Source organism: Ascidia mentula, chromosome 2 (assembly GCF_947561715.1).
Source record: "Ascidia mentula chromosome 2, kaAscMent1.1, whole genome shotgun sequence".
Classification (NCBI taxonomy): Eukaryota; Metazoa; Chordata; class Ascidiacea; order Phlebobranchia; family Ascidiidae; genus Ascidia; species Ascidia mentula.
This window is the reverse complement of record NC_138567.1, coordinates 12,078,845-12,098,091: the sequence shown is the minus strand read 5'-3', so window position 1 is coordinate 12,098,091 and position 19,247 is coordinate 12,078,845. Positions and strand designations below refer to the sequence as shown.

Genomic DNA, 19,247 nt, shown 5'->3' with positions numbered 1-19,247 from the left:
GGTCAGGAAGTGTCTCGAAACGTTTTTATTCAAATTTTAAAACTGCTTTGTATTTACCTAGGGCTGAAGATAATTCATTCACGGTTACTTCGGTTACCGATCATCCATTTATATTGGCGATGTTAATCAGAAACAAAGACCAGCAAAGTGAAAAGAGTTTTTACATTAAGGTGCTAATCACCTTGACTTTTCAAAACTTCGTGAAAATTATTTGTTGAAAAAATGCTTAACAATGTACATAAAATTATTTTTTTTTCGTCTATAAACCGTACCAGAAGAATCACCAGGTGGACGCGTCAACGTTTTTGACAACCACTATACGGCAGCACATTTTATGATTGATAGCATTTTATTTCTTATTTTATATTTCAGGAATCGGGAAACCTAGGAACTGATGGATATGGAAATTACTCAACGTTTCACGGTTCGTTTAGACAAGGTTCAATCTCCTCTGCATACCAGATATATCAAGTGTATGGAACACCTGATCCATCCATAATACAGATATTTCTTTCATTTTACAGTACTGAGGCAAGAAATAAAATAAAACATTTGTAATTGCAAAAACGGTTTTTATTCTAATTAGTGTAAAGACAAACAACGTATTACTGTAATAGGTTGTTTATGTCATGAAAAATATTAACTGTTCTCTATTACTGTTTTGTAGCTTTTTCAATCAACTGGGAGAAGTACTCTTTACTTAACAGATAACGAGGAAGGAACAGGTGAAACTGACAATACTGCACGTTATACGGGTCAATTTAGCAATAGGTTTTTGTGCTACATTTTAGCTTCGAGGTGAGAAAAGTTTTAAAAACGGTACCGACAAATTTTGGGAAAATATTCTTACAAATGCATTCAATTATTGCTTCAGTTTACGGTGTTACCTTTAAAATAATTATTCCAAAAACTTGTATTGTAAATATTGCTGAATGTTTACTTTGCGTCACGCAGAGATCTGTAGGATTTCAGGTATATTTATTTTATCGCATGCAGATATACATATTAACCATAAATAAAAAAGGCATAAGTATAACCCTGACAGGCTGTCGATCAATAGCTGCGAGAGTTTCTGTGTGAAGCTAGAAATACCGATCAAATTTGCAGCTCTATAATTATGAAACATCCATATAAACCAAAATGTGTTTGTTTTTCAGGTATCCATCTGAGCCTATGAGTTCACAAGCCCTAAAAGATGCTATAGTTGAGTTGATTCGAGTCTTTCAAACGATCTATAAACCATAAAACGACAACCGATGCACCAAGCCCATAACTGCTTGAGGACAACCTTATTATTTTGTAACATACGTCACAGAAACCAGTGCTTGTATTGCGTAATGTTTTGTGTGCAACTTTGCACAAGTATTGCATAATCCATTTCGTTTGCAGGTGTTACCAAATGCATTGAATATTTCGCAATTTCCGACCCAAGTGTAAACATAACCTTATAATGTGACCCAAATGATTAATCCATCGAATGTTCTCGAGTAAAGTGATTCATTTAATATCCTGTTTACCATATAAAATATTCTCACAGGATACATTTTTACTCTTGTATAAAACTAACCATTTGAATGCGTCCCAGATAACACGCGAACGATCACCTTCCGTTAAGTGTTGCACCAGAACGTGTTCACCAGTGACTCTCCAGCACACGTGAATCACCTATATCCGGTTTACATATAACCTATATGTGTCCTGGCGGAGAATATCCTGTATTTTATGTTCTTGTATTGTATTACTTCAAGCGGTTCATGATATCACGTGACATTATTGACCAATCAGCTCTCAGTAGGGAGAGCTTCAAAAAGCCCTGTGTGTGCCTGTGAATTCATTCTACTTATTCTATCGTATTACCGTTATACTGCTATTCTGATATTAACTGCAAGTCTCTCTGAACCTGGTAGAATCAACGTTCGTATTGCAGAGTCGTAATGTACTGTTTCAATGAAGCTGGTAACAGTTTTCAATACAAAAATTACTCGGGAAATTATCCGAGTTCTGGTTGCTTTACAGAACGAGGTAGAAGCAGGTTTTTGAATCCAAGAGACTCATCTCGCGCTCACGCTATCGAGGCACTGTTAAATATCTCTGAGACACAGTTATTTACAATTTCAAGACATATCGTTAAGTTTAGACAGTACTTCGCTATACCACGTCTTGATGTGTGATAAAGAATGTTTGTTGTATTCTTACTGCATCACGTACTTCGTTTCTAACCAGACGAGTAATGCAACATGTCCCCAAATATTTGGTAGTCTATAAATTAGTCATCAAAGTCATCATATTACAAACATCCTAAGGGATTACATTTGTACATAAGCACCCTATTTTCACTATAATGTTAGCTTGAAAGGACAACGTAAATTCAATGATTTTCGTCCTTGCGATATCAATTGCTGTTCATTGCGATTTATTGAATCTACCGTGGTGTTGAAAAACATTTATCACGTTTGTAGCGCTCATTTTACTGTTGGTTGTGCCTGCTGATTTTGTTGGTTCAACGCGTCGACTATTGCCAGCTTTGAGGTCGGCTGTTGGAAAGCTCCTGCAGACACCCACGTCGTGTCACATCCCAAAGAAATTGTTCCGAAGTCGTTGGACACAAGTGAAGTGCATATGTTTTCATACAAACATCGCCCGCCTTTGACACCTCTGTATGAGGGGTCATACCGGGTCATAATGCGAATAAACAAACCGTTCACGCTGGACTTGGGCGGGTGTCAACAGACAGTTTCTGTTGACCGTTTAAAGCCTGCCCACCTCGACCTGACCAAAACGGCTCAACCACCGCGTCGAGGAAGGCATGACAAGCCTACCCTACAACCACCATTGCCACCCCATTCATCTATTAAACGCAAGCGCGCTGTTCGAATTTCGCTCCCTGGCCCGTTTTCGTTTCTAAATTTTGTTGCCCGCTTCTTGTGGGGGGGTATGAAGCGCTCACTTTGCCGCATTGTATTATTAATTGCCTTTTTTCGCCGCGTTTCTCTTGTGCTGGTGTTGCGTGGACTTGTGGATTCATTCTTAACTTGGGAATGCAATAAAGCAGTGCAACGCTTGCTTGGGAGAGAGGAACCTTGAGAGAGAAACCTACGGTTGACCGTTGTACTGCGCACGGGTTTGGCTGGAGGGGATTTTCCTTGTGCTCGCAGTTTAGCGCAACAGGCGGATGCTCCGCTATTGACTTGTCGGAAAGACGAGGAATACGCAGTATTAAAGGTGCGATGCGCAAGGTCCAGTCCTACTTCACCAAAACAAGTAAGAAACGCTTCCAAACTATGTTTTTACCACCAACGTTTCGGTACAAACGCACGTCAGTGTTATCCTCCATGTTCATTTCGGGAAATCTAGCAAGCCGACCGTCTTTAGCCACCACTGTGACGGCCGGCAAAACGAGCAGCCGATTTTTTTTAATGGACCGCGTGTCTGGGCGCAACTTTTTTGTGGACACGGAAGCAGAATTCAGGGTTTTCGGGCGTACGGCTCACATCTGATCTCACTAATTTTTCCACCTGGATATTTTAAATGGAATTTTGTTTATGTCTCCAGGCCACTGCTCGGCGCAGACTTTTTGAGAGCACATTCTTTGTTAGTGGATCTCCAACAACAGCGTTTTATCAGCGCGAAAACGTTTGCTAGTGTTTCTGTTTGCAAACACGCGCGTGCTCGATGTCTTCCTCCTGAGAAACTCACTTTGGCAAGAAATGTGTTCGCCAATATGTAAAAACTGGATTATTAGACGCTCGTCCAGCCCTTGGGCTTCGCCGCTACACATAGTTCCAAAGTCTACAGGCAGTTACATGCTGCTACTTAACCAAACCGTTACTCAATCCCTCACATTCAGGACTTTTCAGCAAGTTTGGCAGGATCTACTATTTTTTCCAAAATCGACCTTGTGCGTGTCTACCACCAAGTTTCAGTTGCTCCCGCGGATGTTGCCAAGACAACAGCAATCACATTTTTAGGTCTTTTTGAATTCCTGCCGGTTAAAAATTGCCACCCAAACATTTCAACACTTAAAGGACACAGCTTGCCAGTTACTTGATTTTGCATTGTGGACCTAGATGCCATATTAGTAGTAAGCAAAACACCTGCTGTTCACTACAACCATTTAAAACGACTTTTTATACGTCTAGTCATCAACGTAGCCAAATGTGATGGTTTGTCACGCCCATTCATTAAAGTCAACCGCCAGCTAGTTGCTTCCAAATTCGTGTGGCATGGGATGAAACAACAATTTGGATTGTGGGCACGCAACTGCATACAATGTCAGAATATGAAAATCCAATATAATGTGCGTTCGCTACTTTCCGCCTCGGGTTCGTTTCACCCATGTTTGCGTGAATATTGTAGGCCCACTTCAGTCTTCACAGGGTAATACATATTTATTTCACAATGGATTTACTGTGTATGAGGTTTGAAGACAAAAGTATGTGGTTCAGTTGGAATTTTGTATGATGCGATGGTCAAGTTTAAACATGTTTTAAATATTTTTATGATTGAGGGAGGTTTCAAAAATGCTGCTTTGCTCTGCGAACAGACTTACCCCGAAGCAAGAAAATAACAGAAGTATCGGTTGCTAAATCGTCCGAATACCTCTGCAAAGTTATCAGTGTAATTTGTCACACGGCTGTAATCCTCAAACCTCAACGTAGCCGTCCCAGTCGATTTAAAAAGCTGCAATCAACAAACATAATTACAAATTAGGTTTAATCTGCTTAAGTATGTCGTTCTCAGCTACATAATGTGTGGGAAGGTTTGCATTTGTGAATATGTTCATACCTCAACACTGTACATGTTCAGAAATACTTGAATGATGGATGGACTGTCCGCTCCAAACACCTGATAAATCCGGTATGAACAGTGGATTGAACCTTGCCAAAACGAGCCGGAATGCATGCTGAAACTTCCGCTACCTTCAGCTCCCAATTTTCCCAATTCCTGAAAATGTGGATTTGTTTACATAGAATGTCGGTGGAATTTTTGGGGCATAGCTGACCTTAATAAAATAACTGTGTTCAGTACGTTGGTCGTGGTTTCTGATTAACATCGCCAAGATAAACGGATGGTCGGTAACAGAAGTCACGGTAAACGATCCATCTTCAGCCCTGAATGAAACAATTTTGTGACCCTTGTCTGTTTATAAATAAGGTCATAACTCACCTGTACGTTTCGTTGTATTTTATTGATATTGGTGGGTGACTGTCTTTCAAAACTTGTAACTTTCAGTAAAAGTGTAGTATTAGTTTATAGAGTAAAGAAATAAAGTTAGGTGTTTTACCCTATTTCCTTCGTTGTACATCCCATGCCCGCCATTGCTAATGCTGTTCTGGCTGCTGCCATCGTACTTAAAACGGTAAAAATTTGGAATGAAAGATGGAAAAGTTAGTGCCGCGGCCTTCCTGATGGCTTATAAATACCTCTCTAGTTCCAATTTGTCTAAGACGAAACAATAGCTTTCCATCCATAGTTTAATGCTTACTATGTTAACATTCCAATCTTTAAAGACTTAGGACCTACATTTATATTAAGAGTGCAAATTCCATTACGTTTTACAGCCTTAAAGTGAGTTTTACTATGTAGTGATTTACAAAACTGTAATACTCGACACATTACTGTCCAATGTTTTTAAACAATTTGTTTGTGACATTAATTTCCCATCTACCTTTGGCTGACGTAGGGTCCTGGTGGTAAGCCGTCAACTGAGTAACTTTTTCTTCTAACTCCTCCAGTTTTACATTCATTTGTTCAAGGTGTTTGTTGGCAGCATCTTAAGTATAGAAGATGCAGAATAGTCCCACATAAAAGGGTGAACTTGTTCCACTAAAGGTATTAAACTTATCTCGCCATTATGCACAAATCGCCCTTTTTCGCGTTGCGTGTTAGTATACCTAGCGTACGCATACACCTATCAGTAACAAAACTCTTTTTTGTTGTTTTGACAGATATACCAGAGAGCTGAGTAGAATTGCGCAAGCGTTTTTCCAACTTCTGAAACGCTGTAGTGAATGTCGGTAAATAGGTCTCAAGAATTTCTGAAATAAATAACAACAAATCCTGTAATGAAGAACATTATGTCATTTAGAAATCAATAATCCTGAAACACAAGGTCACAGTTCTTCTTGTTTTCGTAAAATTCTAGCAGCAACCATTTCCATAAGACTTTTGTGTTCTTGAAATCTTACAAAATCACTCATTCAATGAAAAAAATGGACTTCGAACTAAGAAACAAATTCTTACAAAATGCAAAAGGATAATATCAAGCGGCAGGCGGTTGATGCAAATGGTCATTACATTGAATGATATATGTATAGACATATAGAAATTCTGCATTATGCGAGGTTGCCCATGCCCCAAAGCACCAATGCGCATCACTTTTTGTGTATCCCTTCTGTTAACCAATTGTTCCCATACTTTGCACGGAGGATAGAGTTTTTCCCCAGAATTGTGTCTGTTCTGTAGCGTCATTTTTATCTGTTTTCAACTGGCCTAAACAGTGCAATCTTATGTTAATATCATATAGAGCAATAAACCTGCAAAATAAATTTGATACTTTTTGTCATATAACAGGATGTGATTCTGTAAATTATCTTAAACCATCGTTATCAAATCCTTAATTACGTTCGAGTGTTCTTAAAAAACGTTTCTTCAATAATATCAAACAATCGCTTTCAAGCACAAATTCCAGTAACCTGACGGTTTAACATCTCTGTTTTTATTCACCTACCTTTTATTTGAGAGATCTGTGGCGTGAGCTGAAACAGAAAATTAGTTCGTTAAATCAACTACACCAGATTCAGGTCACGATCATTGCAGTTTATGCGTTTTTGGTCCTCTGCTTGTCAATTATACGCGCGACTTGTTGGATCCGAAACTCTGTAATGATTTGTCATCCCACAGCCGATATTAAACGCGTAATTAGATTAAGATTTCCAACAACTCTCTACGACGATGATGTTTATGAGAAAATGTGATCTTGACTCATAAGGGGAGTGGATATTATGTCTGCATTGAGGATACGTGATCGACAAAAATAAAGTTTACTTTGTTGTGTTTTTTACTTCGAAGTTGAATGGCACTATGAAGATGTAAGTTTTAAAAGCTGTTTAACTTGCAAAAACACAACTGCAATCGCCCTGTCTCTGAACATAATAACTTCGAAAGAACGTTTCTGACATCCTCGAACGAACGTTACACCAAATGCATTACTTACTATAGCGAGTGTTGTTATAAAGGCAATCAACATGAGTGCACCCAACACCACCAGCAAAATCTTCACATTCTTCAAACTTTGCTTCAATTCAGAGCTCAGGTTTGAAATTTTTTCCTGTTGACTGTAAACTGCAGGACAAGGCCAATTAATTATACTTATACTTCAACTATTTCTCGTAGAGTTCCAGTTAAGCATTATTGGTTTAATCATATATATATACACGGCAAACACTAATTACAGTTATTTCGTGCATACTTTGCTCAGCATTTGTCGTTGTGCGGTATGTCTATTGCTTGTTTGGATATCAGAAAGACAAGCCATCAATAATAATCTTTAAATATATTGCTACTTAAAACCGGGCGCTAGTTTTACATGACATCTTCCAAAACTTACTGTTCTGTTGACAATTGCCATCTGCACACATTTCCATTTCCTTTCCATTCATACTCCCAAACCGTCCCGTTACGTTTTATGTGCAAAAATGTCGGTTGTTTAACTTTGTCAACTGTACTAACCACAGATATATGTTGTATCGTAATGTAGGGACTAATTCATCGTGACTAGCTTTACGCGCTAGGAACAGGAAGTGCGTAAGTTTCCCTTTGGTTTTCCCCTTATGTAACTGTTCCTTGATTGCTTGATTTTGTAACTAATGCATGAGCCAAGTATATCACAGCAAAAGTAATTTGGGTGTTTTATTCGCAATAAATTTTCGTTGAGGTCAATCATCGCAAAATGTAGGCATTTGTGTCATGCAATTTTTTTCCACTATAATATTGCTTCACTATGTGTATAGTTAACGTAATAACCATTTTTGTAGCGCGTATGAAGTGAATTCAACGCTGCTGGAGCAGATAACATCTTTACATAGTAGGCTATTATGAGTGAATTCAATCTTTACTTAGTAGGCTATGTGTCTGCTGTGCTTAATACCAAATTTTTGTACAGTCGGTAAACAGATAATTATAAATGGAATTTACCCCTATTGTCACGGCGCACTGCTAAAACCAAATTATCTAACAATTGTTTCACGAAAAGACCGTCTATTCAACTAAATCTTCTACAATTAATGAAACCTACAAATAATGCTTGGAACACACCAATAAACTCTTAAGTGTTTCCTTAATATGTTTGGTTAAAAGGCGAACTGTCTACGTAAAGGCACTGGGAAGTACTGCAACCCATTCTCAACCGCAAATACCGGTTTTTAATACGGATAGTAAAAGAATAAGTGCAGAAACATAGGCACAATTACTGAATACAAAGCAAAGTGAAGCCTTAATGATATGATTTATTTGCCTGCTGACAGCTCACATAAATTTTTGAATACATTCGTTATTGTCGATAAGATATGGCTGCACCAATACAAATTTATGAATAGATTATACACGTTTAGAAAGGGCAACGAAAGAGCGTTCATCAACAATTGCCACATAAGATCTCCCATAAGTCACACAAATATCTCTGGTACGTTGTACGAAAGACGACGAGAGTAATGGCACCTTAGCACGGCCCGCTGTCAACAAATTTTGGTCGTAACACACACTGCAGCGGTTCTTCTGCAGAAAATCCAAACCCAAAATTAAGTGGTGAGCGATGCCCGACGCGACATATAAACACGTGGGAACATCTAGCCCTCCCAGTTTAACATTTACAGTGATTTTCCCAATAACTGAAACCAAACTACCGTTAATTCCAGAAAAACGTTCGTTTTGGCCCAGCGGGGAGATTTTGAGGCGATCATTGTTCAACGTCTCTAAACACTTTTGGCTAACCAAAGAGACACTTGCACCAGTATCAACTAAAGCACATACCGGCTCTGAAGCGATAGAAATGTTGACAAACCGTACTAATCGGGGTTTGGTGGGATTCTCGCTCGTGTTCTGATTATTGGTAGGATTCGAAGTTTTGGGTTCGGTGTCCTTTAAACATAGACTTGCTTTTGCCTCTTGGGTCACAGGGGTACCAGGTCTTTTATTGAAATTCTTGCGAGGCGTAAAACTGGCATGAAAGCAGCGCTTACCTTGCATTGTGCAAAATCTTTGCAAGTGTCCTGGTTTACCACAGGCGAAACAGCGTCGATCCAACCTGTCTACCATCCGATGTGGTGTTGGTTTCCCCAATCGCTGCACCTCGCGGCGTACAAGCTCAATGTCCTTCTGGAGAGCGGTCACAGTTTTTTGGAATTCTCGAACGTCGACGTCTGCATCCTTTTCCGGTTGTTTTGATTCTGATGGACCTTGAACGTCACGACGACACACGCCTAAAACCTGGGACATTTCCGGTACATGCGTGGACAAGACCATCTGAGCGGCCGTCCAAAAGTCCCGTTTATATTGCAACCGTTGCGGCAGGGATCTGGCCATGTGCTGGTCCAACATGCCAACAAAGAGTAATGAATATAACACCTCATTTTTAATAGTCTCCTCCGTAGGATAAGCCTTGTCGCCAAGAGCTTTCAAAGCATACACAAAGTCCTTAATGCTTTCCTGTGGCAACTGCCGCCTGCCAAAAAACATGGCACGTGTTTCATGGAGGCGCGAGTGGTCAGAACCTTGCTTTAGGGCGCGGCTAATTAACTCATCGTACTTCAGTTGGAAAACATTATTGTCGTTTCCCTGAACTAGCCAGCAGAGGTCATCATCAAAAAGATGACGCTTAACTTCCTGACTAGCTTTCACACTCTTACAGTACGATTCAAATAAGGCAACAAACTGGCCAACATCTTGTCCCGGTACAAAGCGCGGTGGCGATAAAAACAAATTAAAAGACATTAAGTTCTCTGAAAGCCGTGTGACCCCTGATAAAAGATAGCAGAGTCCTGGCGTGCTCGCCAAATGTAACCGAAATTAGCTTCTCTCCAAACCGGCTAACGCCCAGGTTACTCCGCACTAACGGCCTATCGCCAAGACCTGAAGTCAGACGACCAAGGTGGCTGGTTTTGTAATAAAATGGAAACGCTAATAGGTATAAAAGAACCTGGCAAACGAAGTTCTTCGCGAATCACCCTTTAACAAAGCTTTCTTCGCGAGGGCACAAAGCTTTGTTTTTCATTGTATTGAAAGGATGGTAAGAACAGGAAGAAGTTCAAACGAAAGCGAAATTGGAGAGGAGTTGCAATGTTATTGTTAAGATTAATGACACAGCCTTGTGCCACTGCAACAAGGAGTTCATTAAAAGTTATACAAAAGTGGAGCTGCATGAAGTGCAATAGTTACTTGTTTTTTTCTGCTATGAACTGACATCGGTCAAAATGCATAGCAGTAGTCACGAAATGACAGTTCGTCCAGTATCTGCTGAAAATGGTGAGTCGTGTTTGTTTCAGAAGTTCTATCGTAAAGCGTAGATACTTCCCAATGTTGGTCAACTTTGTATTATTCTTTACAATACTAAGAGTAGAAAAGAGAACATGAATTTTACTTCTTTGACTGCTGCATGCAACATTGAATTTTATTTTGTTATAAACCACCAAGATACAGTACACTAAAACAAGAACCCACTTGTTTGAAAATTAAAAAAAACTTATTTGCATTGTAGTTTATGAGCAACCTTTACGACAGCCAGCAGATGAACAGGAAAAGTTTTTAAAGTTACGTTCTGAACTTGATCAAAGTTTGAAGAGTTTGAAGATTATGCTTGTGGTATTGGGAACATGCATGTTGATTGGTATTACTGCAACACTTGGTGTGGTAAGTCTAAATCCATTTACTTTCCAGACACTTTAGATTTGTTTCACATAAATAATCCAGGTAGAAAAACAGGGACACAAGATTTATGCACTCGTTTTTTCCGACTAACTCTTTGGTTCACTGCAACCAATAAAAAGACGAAAGGCCAATTTTAAAACAATGACATGACGTCATAGTGAAAGGAAACTTGCAGGGAATAATAGACTTGATCAAATTCTAGCCAGTCACGATCTTTACGTAAATACAAACATGTACGAAACAACAAAAGTCCGTTGTTTCGAACTTGCATCGCTATATTTAAATGAACGAACCATCACCGATCAATCAAAAAGCGTGCTTTTAAGTCATCGGTTTTCTGGAATACAATGGGTTAAGCCAGTAAGCGGAGAGTGCATATACTTTAATAAATGCTTTTTTTCAGGTTTTGATGCCGAACTCCCAAATCAAAGGTATACGTGAACAAAAGCAGACATAACAGTGTAACATGAACTGTCTTTCAGAGACCCCAATGATGCATGAAACCAACATCATGGAAGACATTCGATCTTTGCAAATCGACATTTTGTCACTGCGGGGTGACCTATAAAAAAACATTCCGAATGATTTATTGCTTGCACTAACCATTGTGTTTCGAAAAAAATTTAAAATGATAAATTAAGTCTGTACATCAGTGCGTTTAAATCGTAATAACCACTTCTATTTCCATTTAGAACAACTCACGAAATTAGTTGGCTTTTACCCTCCATCGACTTGATTGTGGGGTGATTCCCGTATTTCGTGAGTTGTTCCATTTAGAACATGCACAAGGTATCAACTAATTGGGCGACAGTAAAACTGACATTGTTTAGGTTTTGACAAAAAACTAACGGCAGTTTCAAACTCATAAAGTGTGCAACAGAAACACATATACATAAAATTTTGATATTGTTTTTGTCATAACATCTTTATTTTAGTTTGGTTGCAATAAATAAATATAAACTTTCATGTTGTTTTTAGGCCAACTGAAAATGCATCGAAATCAAACTACTCAACAGATTCAAGCATACAACAATGTTGTTCAGGGTAAATACCGCTCCTATTATTGGTTGTTAGTTGACGCATAGTTTTGTCTGCCGATTTAAGATTAACTAAATACTGGTACTTGGCATTCGAAAACGCAAAAAAACAATATTGTTCAGGGTAACTTACTAGTGATGCACCGAAACAGCTATTTTTATATTCGGCCGCAACCGAAACTAATTTTGGTATTCATCTCTTCAACACAATAAATTTAAACAAATCGTATAATCCTAACATATACAACCATTTATTGGCGCTTAAAACGAGTAACCTGGTCTTCTGTACCAACTGCTTAAAGTTAATTTTTATCATTTCTGTGACAATAAACAAATAAAACAAACACACGAGTACAGTTTAAACAAAGATTCTAACATTTTCTAAATTTTGTGTATCAGCGTTGAATGCAGTGAAAAAGTTTCGGTTTCGGCCAAATTTTGCAGAAATATTCGTCCAAAATCCAATAATTGCAAAAACCTTAGTTTATGCCGAATAATTTCGGCAAAACGAACTTTCGGTGCATCCCTATAGTAACTACCGCTTCTATTAAAGGTTGTAAAATAGCGCATAGTTCAGTCCGCCGATTTAATGAGCAAAAAAATACTGGTACTTAGCCTTCGGTGACAAGATAACACATATCGTCTTAATCAAAACCGGAAAAACATTTAAAGATTATAGTGTTTTCGAAATTTTTTTTGTAAGACAAAAATATTGATGATTGGGTAACAGACCTTTAAAAACATTATGAACCAGCACAAAATACTTGCAGTTTTCTACATTTATGAATGCTTATTCCACAAAATGCCTATGGACTAAACGTGTTCCAGAAAATTGGCTAATATACTAAAATCAGGATATGGTTCTTGCACACCATTGTCCTAAATGCAGTCTTCATTAAAATCAATACTAAATATTTGCACTTCATTACATTACGTTTAAACAGTTATACGTAGAAACTAACTGAAAACTTTTGTTCATTCCCACAATCGCACACAAACGTGTTCAATAAGGAAGTCTTTAAAACGCGCAATGGCCGAAAAGCCCTTCATTATTCAAGTATTGCAGAGTTTTGTTAAATTTTCAGTGAAAATTGCATCTAAAATTAATTAAATTGCAAACGTTGCTGCCTCTGTCCTAAAAAAAGCAAATTTTTTTTCGTAATTGTGTTGAATGTATAGCAAAGTCACGATGCACAATAATTCAAAAACATGTCATGTTATATTTAGATCAAATGCAATCACATCGAAACGAATTTATTCAGATCATGGAACGGATTCAACAAAGTGTGACGACGATACAAGGTGAGAATACCGAATCACTCTGAACGGCAAGTTATTGTGTCACAAAAAAGCTTGTTTTTTGCATATCAAATTGACACTGCTACTTGCAAATATCGATAGTCATCATTGCTACTGATTAACTAAAATTGTTTTTATTCATTCATACGGACAGAAATTGTAGCAAAGCCAAGTTTTAACCAATGTAATGTTTTGTAAAATATAGTTAAACAGTAGCAATGATGACGATCGACATTTGCAAATTGCATTTTCATCACTTCCGGGTAGCTTAAACTTTTATGTTCAACCCACAGTTACCTTCATCGCATACACTTTATCTAATTAGGCGTCAATATCGTCGCGTTATTTAGGTGAGGTTGCAAGGTTCAGAAACGACACAGCTCAGGAAATCGAAATACTACAGAATCAAATAGAAACGTCTTTTCAAATTTTAAGTGATGGTGTTTTGGAAGGTGGGTGCAAAATAATTTGTGAACCTACGTTAAATCTTCATAAACAAAACTATCCAGTTGGTCTTTATGCGACTTTTATTTCCCAAATATGTATTTATTGCTCTTGCATGTTTCATTGAAGGTGATTTTGAACTGGCTAGATTCACGAGAGCATTGAGGAAGGCAGCAACCCAAACATTTCCAAATACAATTCCGAATTTTTATCGGTTTGAATATGACGGTAGCGACGATCAAAGCATAAACGACGGCGGTCACGATATGTTTGACAACGGAAATAAGGTGAAGACAATTTCGGATAAAAAAAACTTATAAAACATATTCACAATCTTCGGAACACTATTAACGGATTTGCTCATAATTCTGACAATAAAAAGACTGGCCCATACTGTTGTTTACATTGTCATGTTTCATGTACGAAAAACGTTACGGCAAGAACTTATGCCATCATCAGTTTGAATGACGCAGTTGGTGTAGCTCCATCATAATATGGAGCTGACCTGACTGACCTCACAGATAAGGCTCGCGCGGGTAGTGACGTCATGTTGTTATCGGCCACACACCACTAGTGCGCAGTAAGCGATGCAAAACGCAATAGTACACAATAAACGGCATAAAACGCAAAAAAAACATTAAACATTGAATAGAAATAGTGGTGCAAAAGTGCCGTCCACATTAAGTTGTGGTTGTTGCTGTTGTGTGGACAGCCACTCCATCAGCAGGAGACGATACCTGTCTCTCGCCAACGCAAGGATTTGTGGCTCGCTGAACTTAACCTTGTGAGACGGGTGGTCAAGTAGGTGTTTGCACACATCCGACTTTGGCGATCGTTTGTGTTCAGCGATGCGTGTGTGCAAGTTTCGAGATGTCTGTCCAATGTAGGATTGTCCACATGAACAGGATAGCTTGTACACCACGGACCAAGAGGTGCCGGGTCTTCTGGCGATCTTTAAATGAAAACCGCTGCGCAAGTTTGCATGGCTCATGCACGCCACGCAAGACAGTTTTCTTGTTGGTGCAGCGGTCGACAAACCTTGATAGTTCCCTTCGAATTCGGTGGTTAACATGGCCTAGGTATGGCAACCTCATCACACAGAATTTAGTGCTTTTTTGTGTGGGTTTTGTGGTGTCCACCTGATATTGTTTACGTAGCACCGAACGTACGCAGTTCGCAATGAACTTGAGTAGATATACCCATTTTTGAATTCTTCGTGCATGATTTTCCAACCAACACTGGTCTCTATAGTAAATGGTCCAGCTTTGTGCCATTGCATGACAAGGTCAACCTTGTGCGCTCACTCCTTCACCGTGCCTACAGGATCAGCAGCACATACAAAATCATGCACGAAGAATTAGAGTGCATAAAAAATCTGCTAAAGAAAACTAGGATCCACTCAAGTTCATTGCGAACTGCGTACGTCACTACCCGCGCGAGCCTTATCTGTGAGGTCAGTCAGGTCAGCTCCATATAATGATGGAGCTACAAAAACCGCGTCATTCAAACTGATGATGGCATAAGTTCTTGCCGAAACGTTTTTCGTACATGAATCATGACATTGTTAACAACAGTATGGGCCAGTCTTTATATTTACAATTGTTAAATACTTTTGTTATTGTCGATTTTACTGATTGGATTAATAAAAATATTTGTGCGTTGCCATTTTCAGCTACAGGTATGGCAAGACAACGACGAGGCAATATCAATAAAGTACAACAAAAAAATTAGGTCGGTCATTGTCCAAAAATTTGTTAACTTTTAGATGCAGTTAATGTATCGCATTTATTCAGGGCTGAAGATGGATCCTTTGCAGTAAGTTCCGTTACTGATCATCCCTTTATCTTGGCAATGTTAATCAGGAACCCCGATGGCAAAAATGAACACAGTTTCTATATTGAGGTAACTTATCATACTTCCTTATCACATTTCCTGGAAACTTTGGCAGCATATTTGTTCATAAATCGACACATTATGTGCAATTACCTTATTAAAGATACTTGTTCAATATTTTTAATTTCCAAATTGAATTTCTATTTAGCTTGGCCGTCAATCAAACTTTTTGTGAATCTTGTATAAAGAGGTCAAAACAATTTTGAATCAGATTTCTTATCTTTTAATGTCAGGAATCAGGAGACTTGGGAGCTGATGGGGCTGGAAATTTCTCTGTCGATCACGGTTGGTTTGTACAAGGTTCAATCAGCGTCGCATACAACATTTATCAAGTGTATGGAGCAGGCGATGCGTCGGTCATACAAATATTTTTCACAATGTCAAGCGCTGAAGTAGGAAATGAAATAAAAAGGTTTTTTTAAAAAGAATTCTTTTATGATCTATAGTTATGAAATCCACCCCACGTATTGACTTAAGGTTGTAGTCGAAAATAAGACACTGGATTGTTTCTGTGTTGCAGCTGTTTCAATCGACTGGAAGTGCTCAACTTCACCTCACGTACATACCAGGGACTTCAGAATCTAGCAACACTGTGCGACTTTACGGTCGATTTACTAATTGGTATTTCTGCCACATGTTAGTTTCCAGGTTGGCAGTGTTATTATTTTACTAAAACTCACTTTACAATAAATACTCCGACGGCACGGTGGATTGTAATTGTTGTCAACGTTTTGAACTATGTGATGCTTTGGGATATTATTTAAACTAAAATGTTTTTGTTTTTTCAGTTATCCGTCCACACTGATGAACTCGCAAAGCTTGAAATCTGCTCTGGTTGAATTAACTCGAGTTTTTCAAACAATTTTTAAACCATAAAAGACTCGAATCAAAACGAAGATTTCTGTCAATTGAATGCTTAAATTTTGCAGTTTAATTGTTGACAATTGTGAATATATATCTTTATTGTCATTTTAATTACATTGATATATACTTATCCAGCGTTGATTATTGTATATAAAGCAATGTAAAACCGATGTTGGTTGTCAATGTCTTTCTACAATGGTTTATTTAAATTAGCATTATGTCCTGCTGCCTTCCCTATTCACTACACTAAAGCGGTTGTTAAGACACAACTCTACTTGCTTCTTTAACCCATGCCAAACAAATTTGGAGGCAACAAGGTTCTTCGTGGTGCGAATGGACGGGTGAGAACACCCGTGAACGGCATCGAACACCTTTTTTTGCCAGGACGACGGAACGACGGGCCGAGGTCTGCCCAGGGATGTGTCGCACAGCAGTGTGGTTCCTGAATTGCCAAACGGGACATCTTGCAGACGCCACCCGGTAATTGCTGTGCGATAAAATTGCACTTCATCGGTTTGTTGCGCGCGTGCCAGAGCCTCGCAAGCTAGGTCGAACAGAGGCACCCGTAGGGCGCTTAAGAAAGACCTGGAAAGTGCGTCCGCGACAGCATTCGAGTTACCGCTAATGTGACGGACATCGGTAGTGAACTCTGAAATAGAAGAAAGTTGACGTTGCTGGCGAGCGGACCAAGGGTCGGCAGCCTTCTTGAATGCGAAAGTAAGGGGTTTGTGGTCGGTGTACACAGTAAACTTGCGCCCTTCCAGAAAATAGCGGAAGTGCCTAATGGCCAGGTGCAGCGCAAGAAGCTCGCGGTCAAAGGCGCTGTACTTCGTTTTAGGCTTTCTTAACTGACGGCTGAAGAAAGCAAGAGGGGCCCAATGACCGTCTGAAAATTGTTCAAGGATCGTCGTTAAGACGACGATAATCGCCACAAGGGCGCCAACCGCCGGAAGGCTTTTCAACCATGTGGAGAGGGGATGCCCAAGGGCTAGCTGATCGGCGCACTATGCCTAAATCCAGCATTTTTTGAAACTCGGCTTTAGCCAACACTAACTTTTCAGGCGAGAGGCGCCTGACTCGGCAATGCACAGGGCGCACATCAGTTACAATGTGGTGCTGAACACCGTGCTTAGGCAAGGAATCACAAAATCTAGGTGTTTTTACCTAAAGTAAAGTCTTCTTAAAATATTGATTGACTGTGTCGTCCTTTTGCGAGCACGCTTTTTGCCCATTGCCTTGTTATCCACTAAAGATCACTGTTTTCATGAGAAGTTGGGAGATCGACCATTTCATTTCTTCTGCAAGCAGTGCGCAAGCTTCGCTTTCAAGCTACTGTTGTATCTTTTTAGCGGAAAAACCTACTTGGTTAGGAGTTCAAACCTTTACATGCTGTAGTCACAAGAGAAAAAAGTAGCATCAAAAAGAAGTGACTTGATTTGACATGATTTGGCTGCAAATCTACAGCAATCAGATCGATCATTTGAATTTTCAACACGCGCAAGTATTGGGAAAAAGGAGAATTCCTGAATATGAATATTTGTCTCTAAATATTTTAGAAGATGGGAATTTTACAGAAAAATTTATATCAGAAAAAAGTCATCTCTACAAACTGCAATGGGTATGTGGATTTTGCTACGTGCATATCACGCACCTGAAGATTTAACTACTACTGCAACGAATCAGCAAAATTGTAAACTTCACTGTATGGCAAGAGCCCCAAATGAGTCATTGATGTATCATGGTGAATCCCAATGATTGATATTTGCACTATGCGAAAACAAAATTGGCCGATGTCAAAAATCAAGACCCAAAAAGTTTGCTTAATCCAAATCAGACTTGCATTTATGTTGAATAAAATTGTTTCCTTATGTGTTATTTTCCTGCTTGGTTTGTGACGTGGTTATAGCTCTTACCCATATATATTTAAATGTGCGTCAGCAGCCGCAATGCCACTTCCGCGTCTATAGGGCTATCTTGCAGTGAATATTTTTCTGGAAACTGGTAAGTGACGTAAGATGTGGTTGTTTCCTTATGTGTTATTTTCCTGCTTGGTTTGTGACGTGGATATAGCTCTTACCCATATATATTTAAATGTGCGTCAGCAGCCGCAATGCCACTTCCGCGTCAATAGGGCTATCTTGCAGTGAATATATTTCTGGAAACTGGTAAGTGACGTAAGATGTGGTGCAAACCGTGAATTTGGATTGCCGCGAAAGATGCAATTCTACTTCCTTATTTGCAGGACTGCAGCGCTTAGTATATATGTTTCAATACACAGCAATGCAAAATAGTACTTTTTACTCAGCGAACATTCCTCAAAATCTTGTCAAACAGTAAAAGTCGCGGGTCCCGTGACCCATAAACGCCACTTGACCCCACTTGTTCGGGTCCCGTGAACTTTTTTTGTTGTTGAAAAAAGTACGACAGCGGCGAATAATTGAAGAAAACAGGAAGAAAAAAAGAAATAAAGAAATAAAGAAAAAAATACAAGCACAAGGGCGGGAATGGGAACAGAGAGACAAATTACATGGGTACACGTCAAGCAGGGTACGACTACTTTCTTTGAAATAGATTTTCAGTTTTTTTTGGACCAGCAATGTTCAACTTAATAGGTCTTGTCGATTGAAATATGAGTACAAATTCCGTCATTGCCCTTGTTTACAACCTGATTTCAGACACCTTAGAAAAGTGCTAGCGACCCCAGTGGATGTCGCGATCCACCAGTTAAAACCACTGGGCTTTCTTTCTTCCTGAATTAGCACATTTATGATTATCTTCAAAGTTTGC

General features: G+C 39.1%; 3 protein-coding genes across 4 annotated transcripts in view; 2 read left to right on the top strand and 1 right to left on the bottom strand.

Annotated features, from left to right (window-relative positions):
• Positions 1-2,462: 2,462 nt before the first annotated feature.
• Positions 2,463-7,661, bottom strand: LOC145890130 (uncharacterized). Its single transcript, XM_082981166.1, has 12 exons — positions 7,610-7,661; positions 7,217-7,344; positions 6,731-6,758; positions 6,418-6,492; positions 5,955-6,038; positions 5,669-5,773; positions 5,285-5,412; positions 5,167-5,225; positions 5,003-5,111; positions 4,786-4,944; positions 4,550-4,680; positions 2,463-2,655 (listed from the first exon to the last, which is right to left on the bottom strand). Exons 1-12 carry the CDS (start codon positions 7,659-7,661, stop codon positions 2,463-2,465), a joined length of 1,251 nt encoding a protein of 416 aa, XP_082837292.1.
• A 2,740-nt stretch (positions 7,662-10,401) lies between these two features.
• The window catches only part of LOC145890129 (uncharacterized), a 49,848-nt gene continuing 41,002 nt past the window's right edge, over positions 10,402-19,247 (top strand). Inside the window, exons 1-4 of the mRNA XM_082981165.1 lie at positions 10,402-10,521; positions 10,754-10,905; positions 11,327-11,354; positions 11,406-11,480. Of these exons, the coding sequence (XP_082837291.1) occupies positions 10,470-10,521; positions 10,754-10,905; positions 11,327-11,354; positions 11,406-11,480 (307 nt within the window). The 5' untranslated portion in view covers positions 10,402-10,469. The remainder of the gene's footprint in view (positions 10,522-10,753; positions 10,906-11,326; positions 11,355-11,405; positions 11,481-19,247) is intronic.
• LOC145890363 (uncharacterized) lies at positions 13,200-16,479 on the top strand. Of its 2 annotated transcripts, none has more exons than XM_082981353.1 (8): positions 13,200-13,262; positions 13,610-13,711; positions 13,833-13,990; positions 15,376-15,434; positions 15,497-15,605; positions 15,830-15,988; positions 16,117-16,244; positions 16,385-16,479. In XM_082981353.1, exons 1-8 carry the CDS (start codon positions 13,226-13,228, stop codon positions 16,470-16,472), a joined length of 840 nt encoding a protein of 279 aa, XP_082837479.1. In that variant the 5' UTR covers positions 13,200-13,225; the 3' UTR covers positions 16,473-16,479. The 2 variants fall into 2 exon arrangements, with proteins under 2 accessions (XP_082837479.1, XP_082837480.1); XM_082981354.1 differs by having other exon boundaries at positions 15,830-16,008.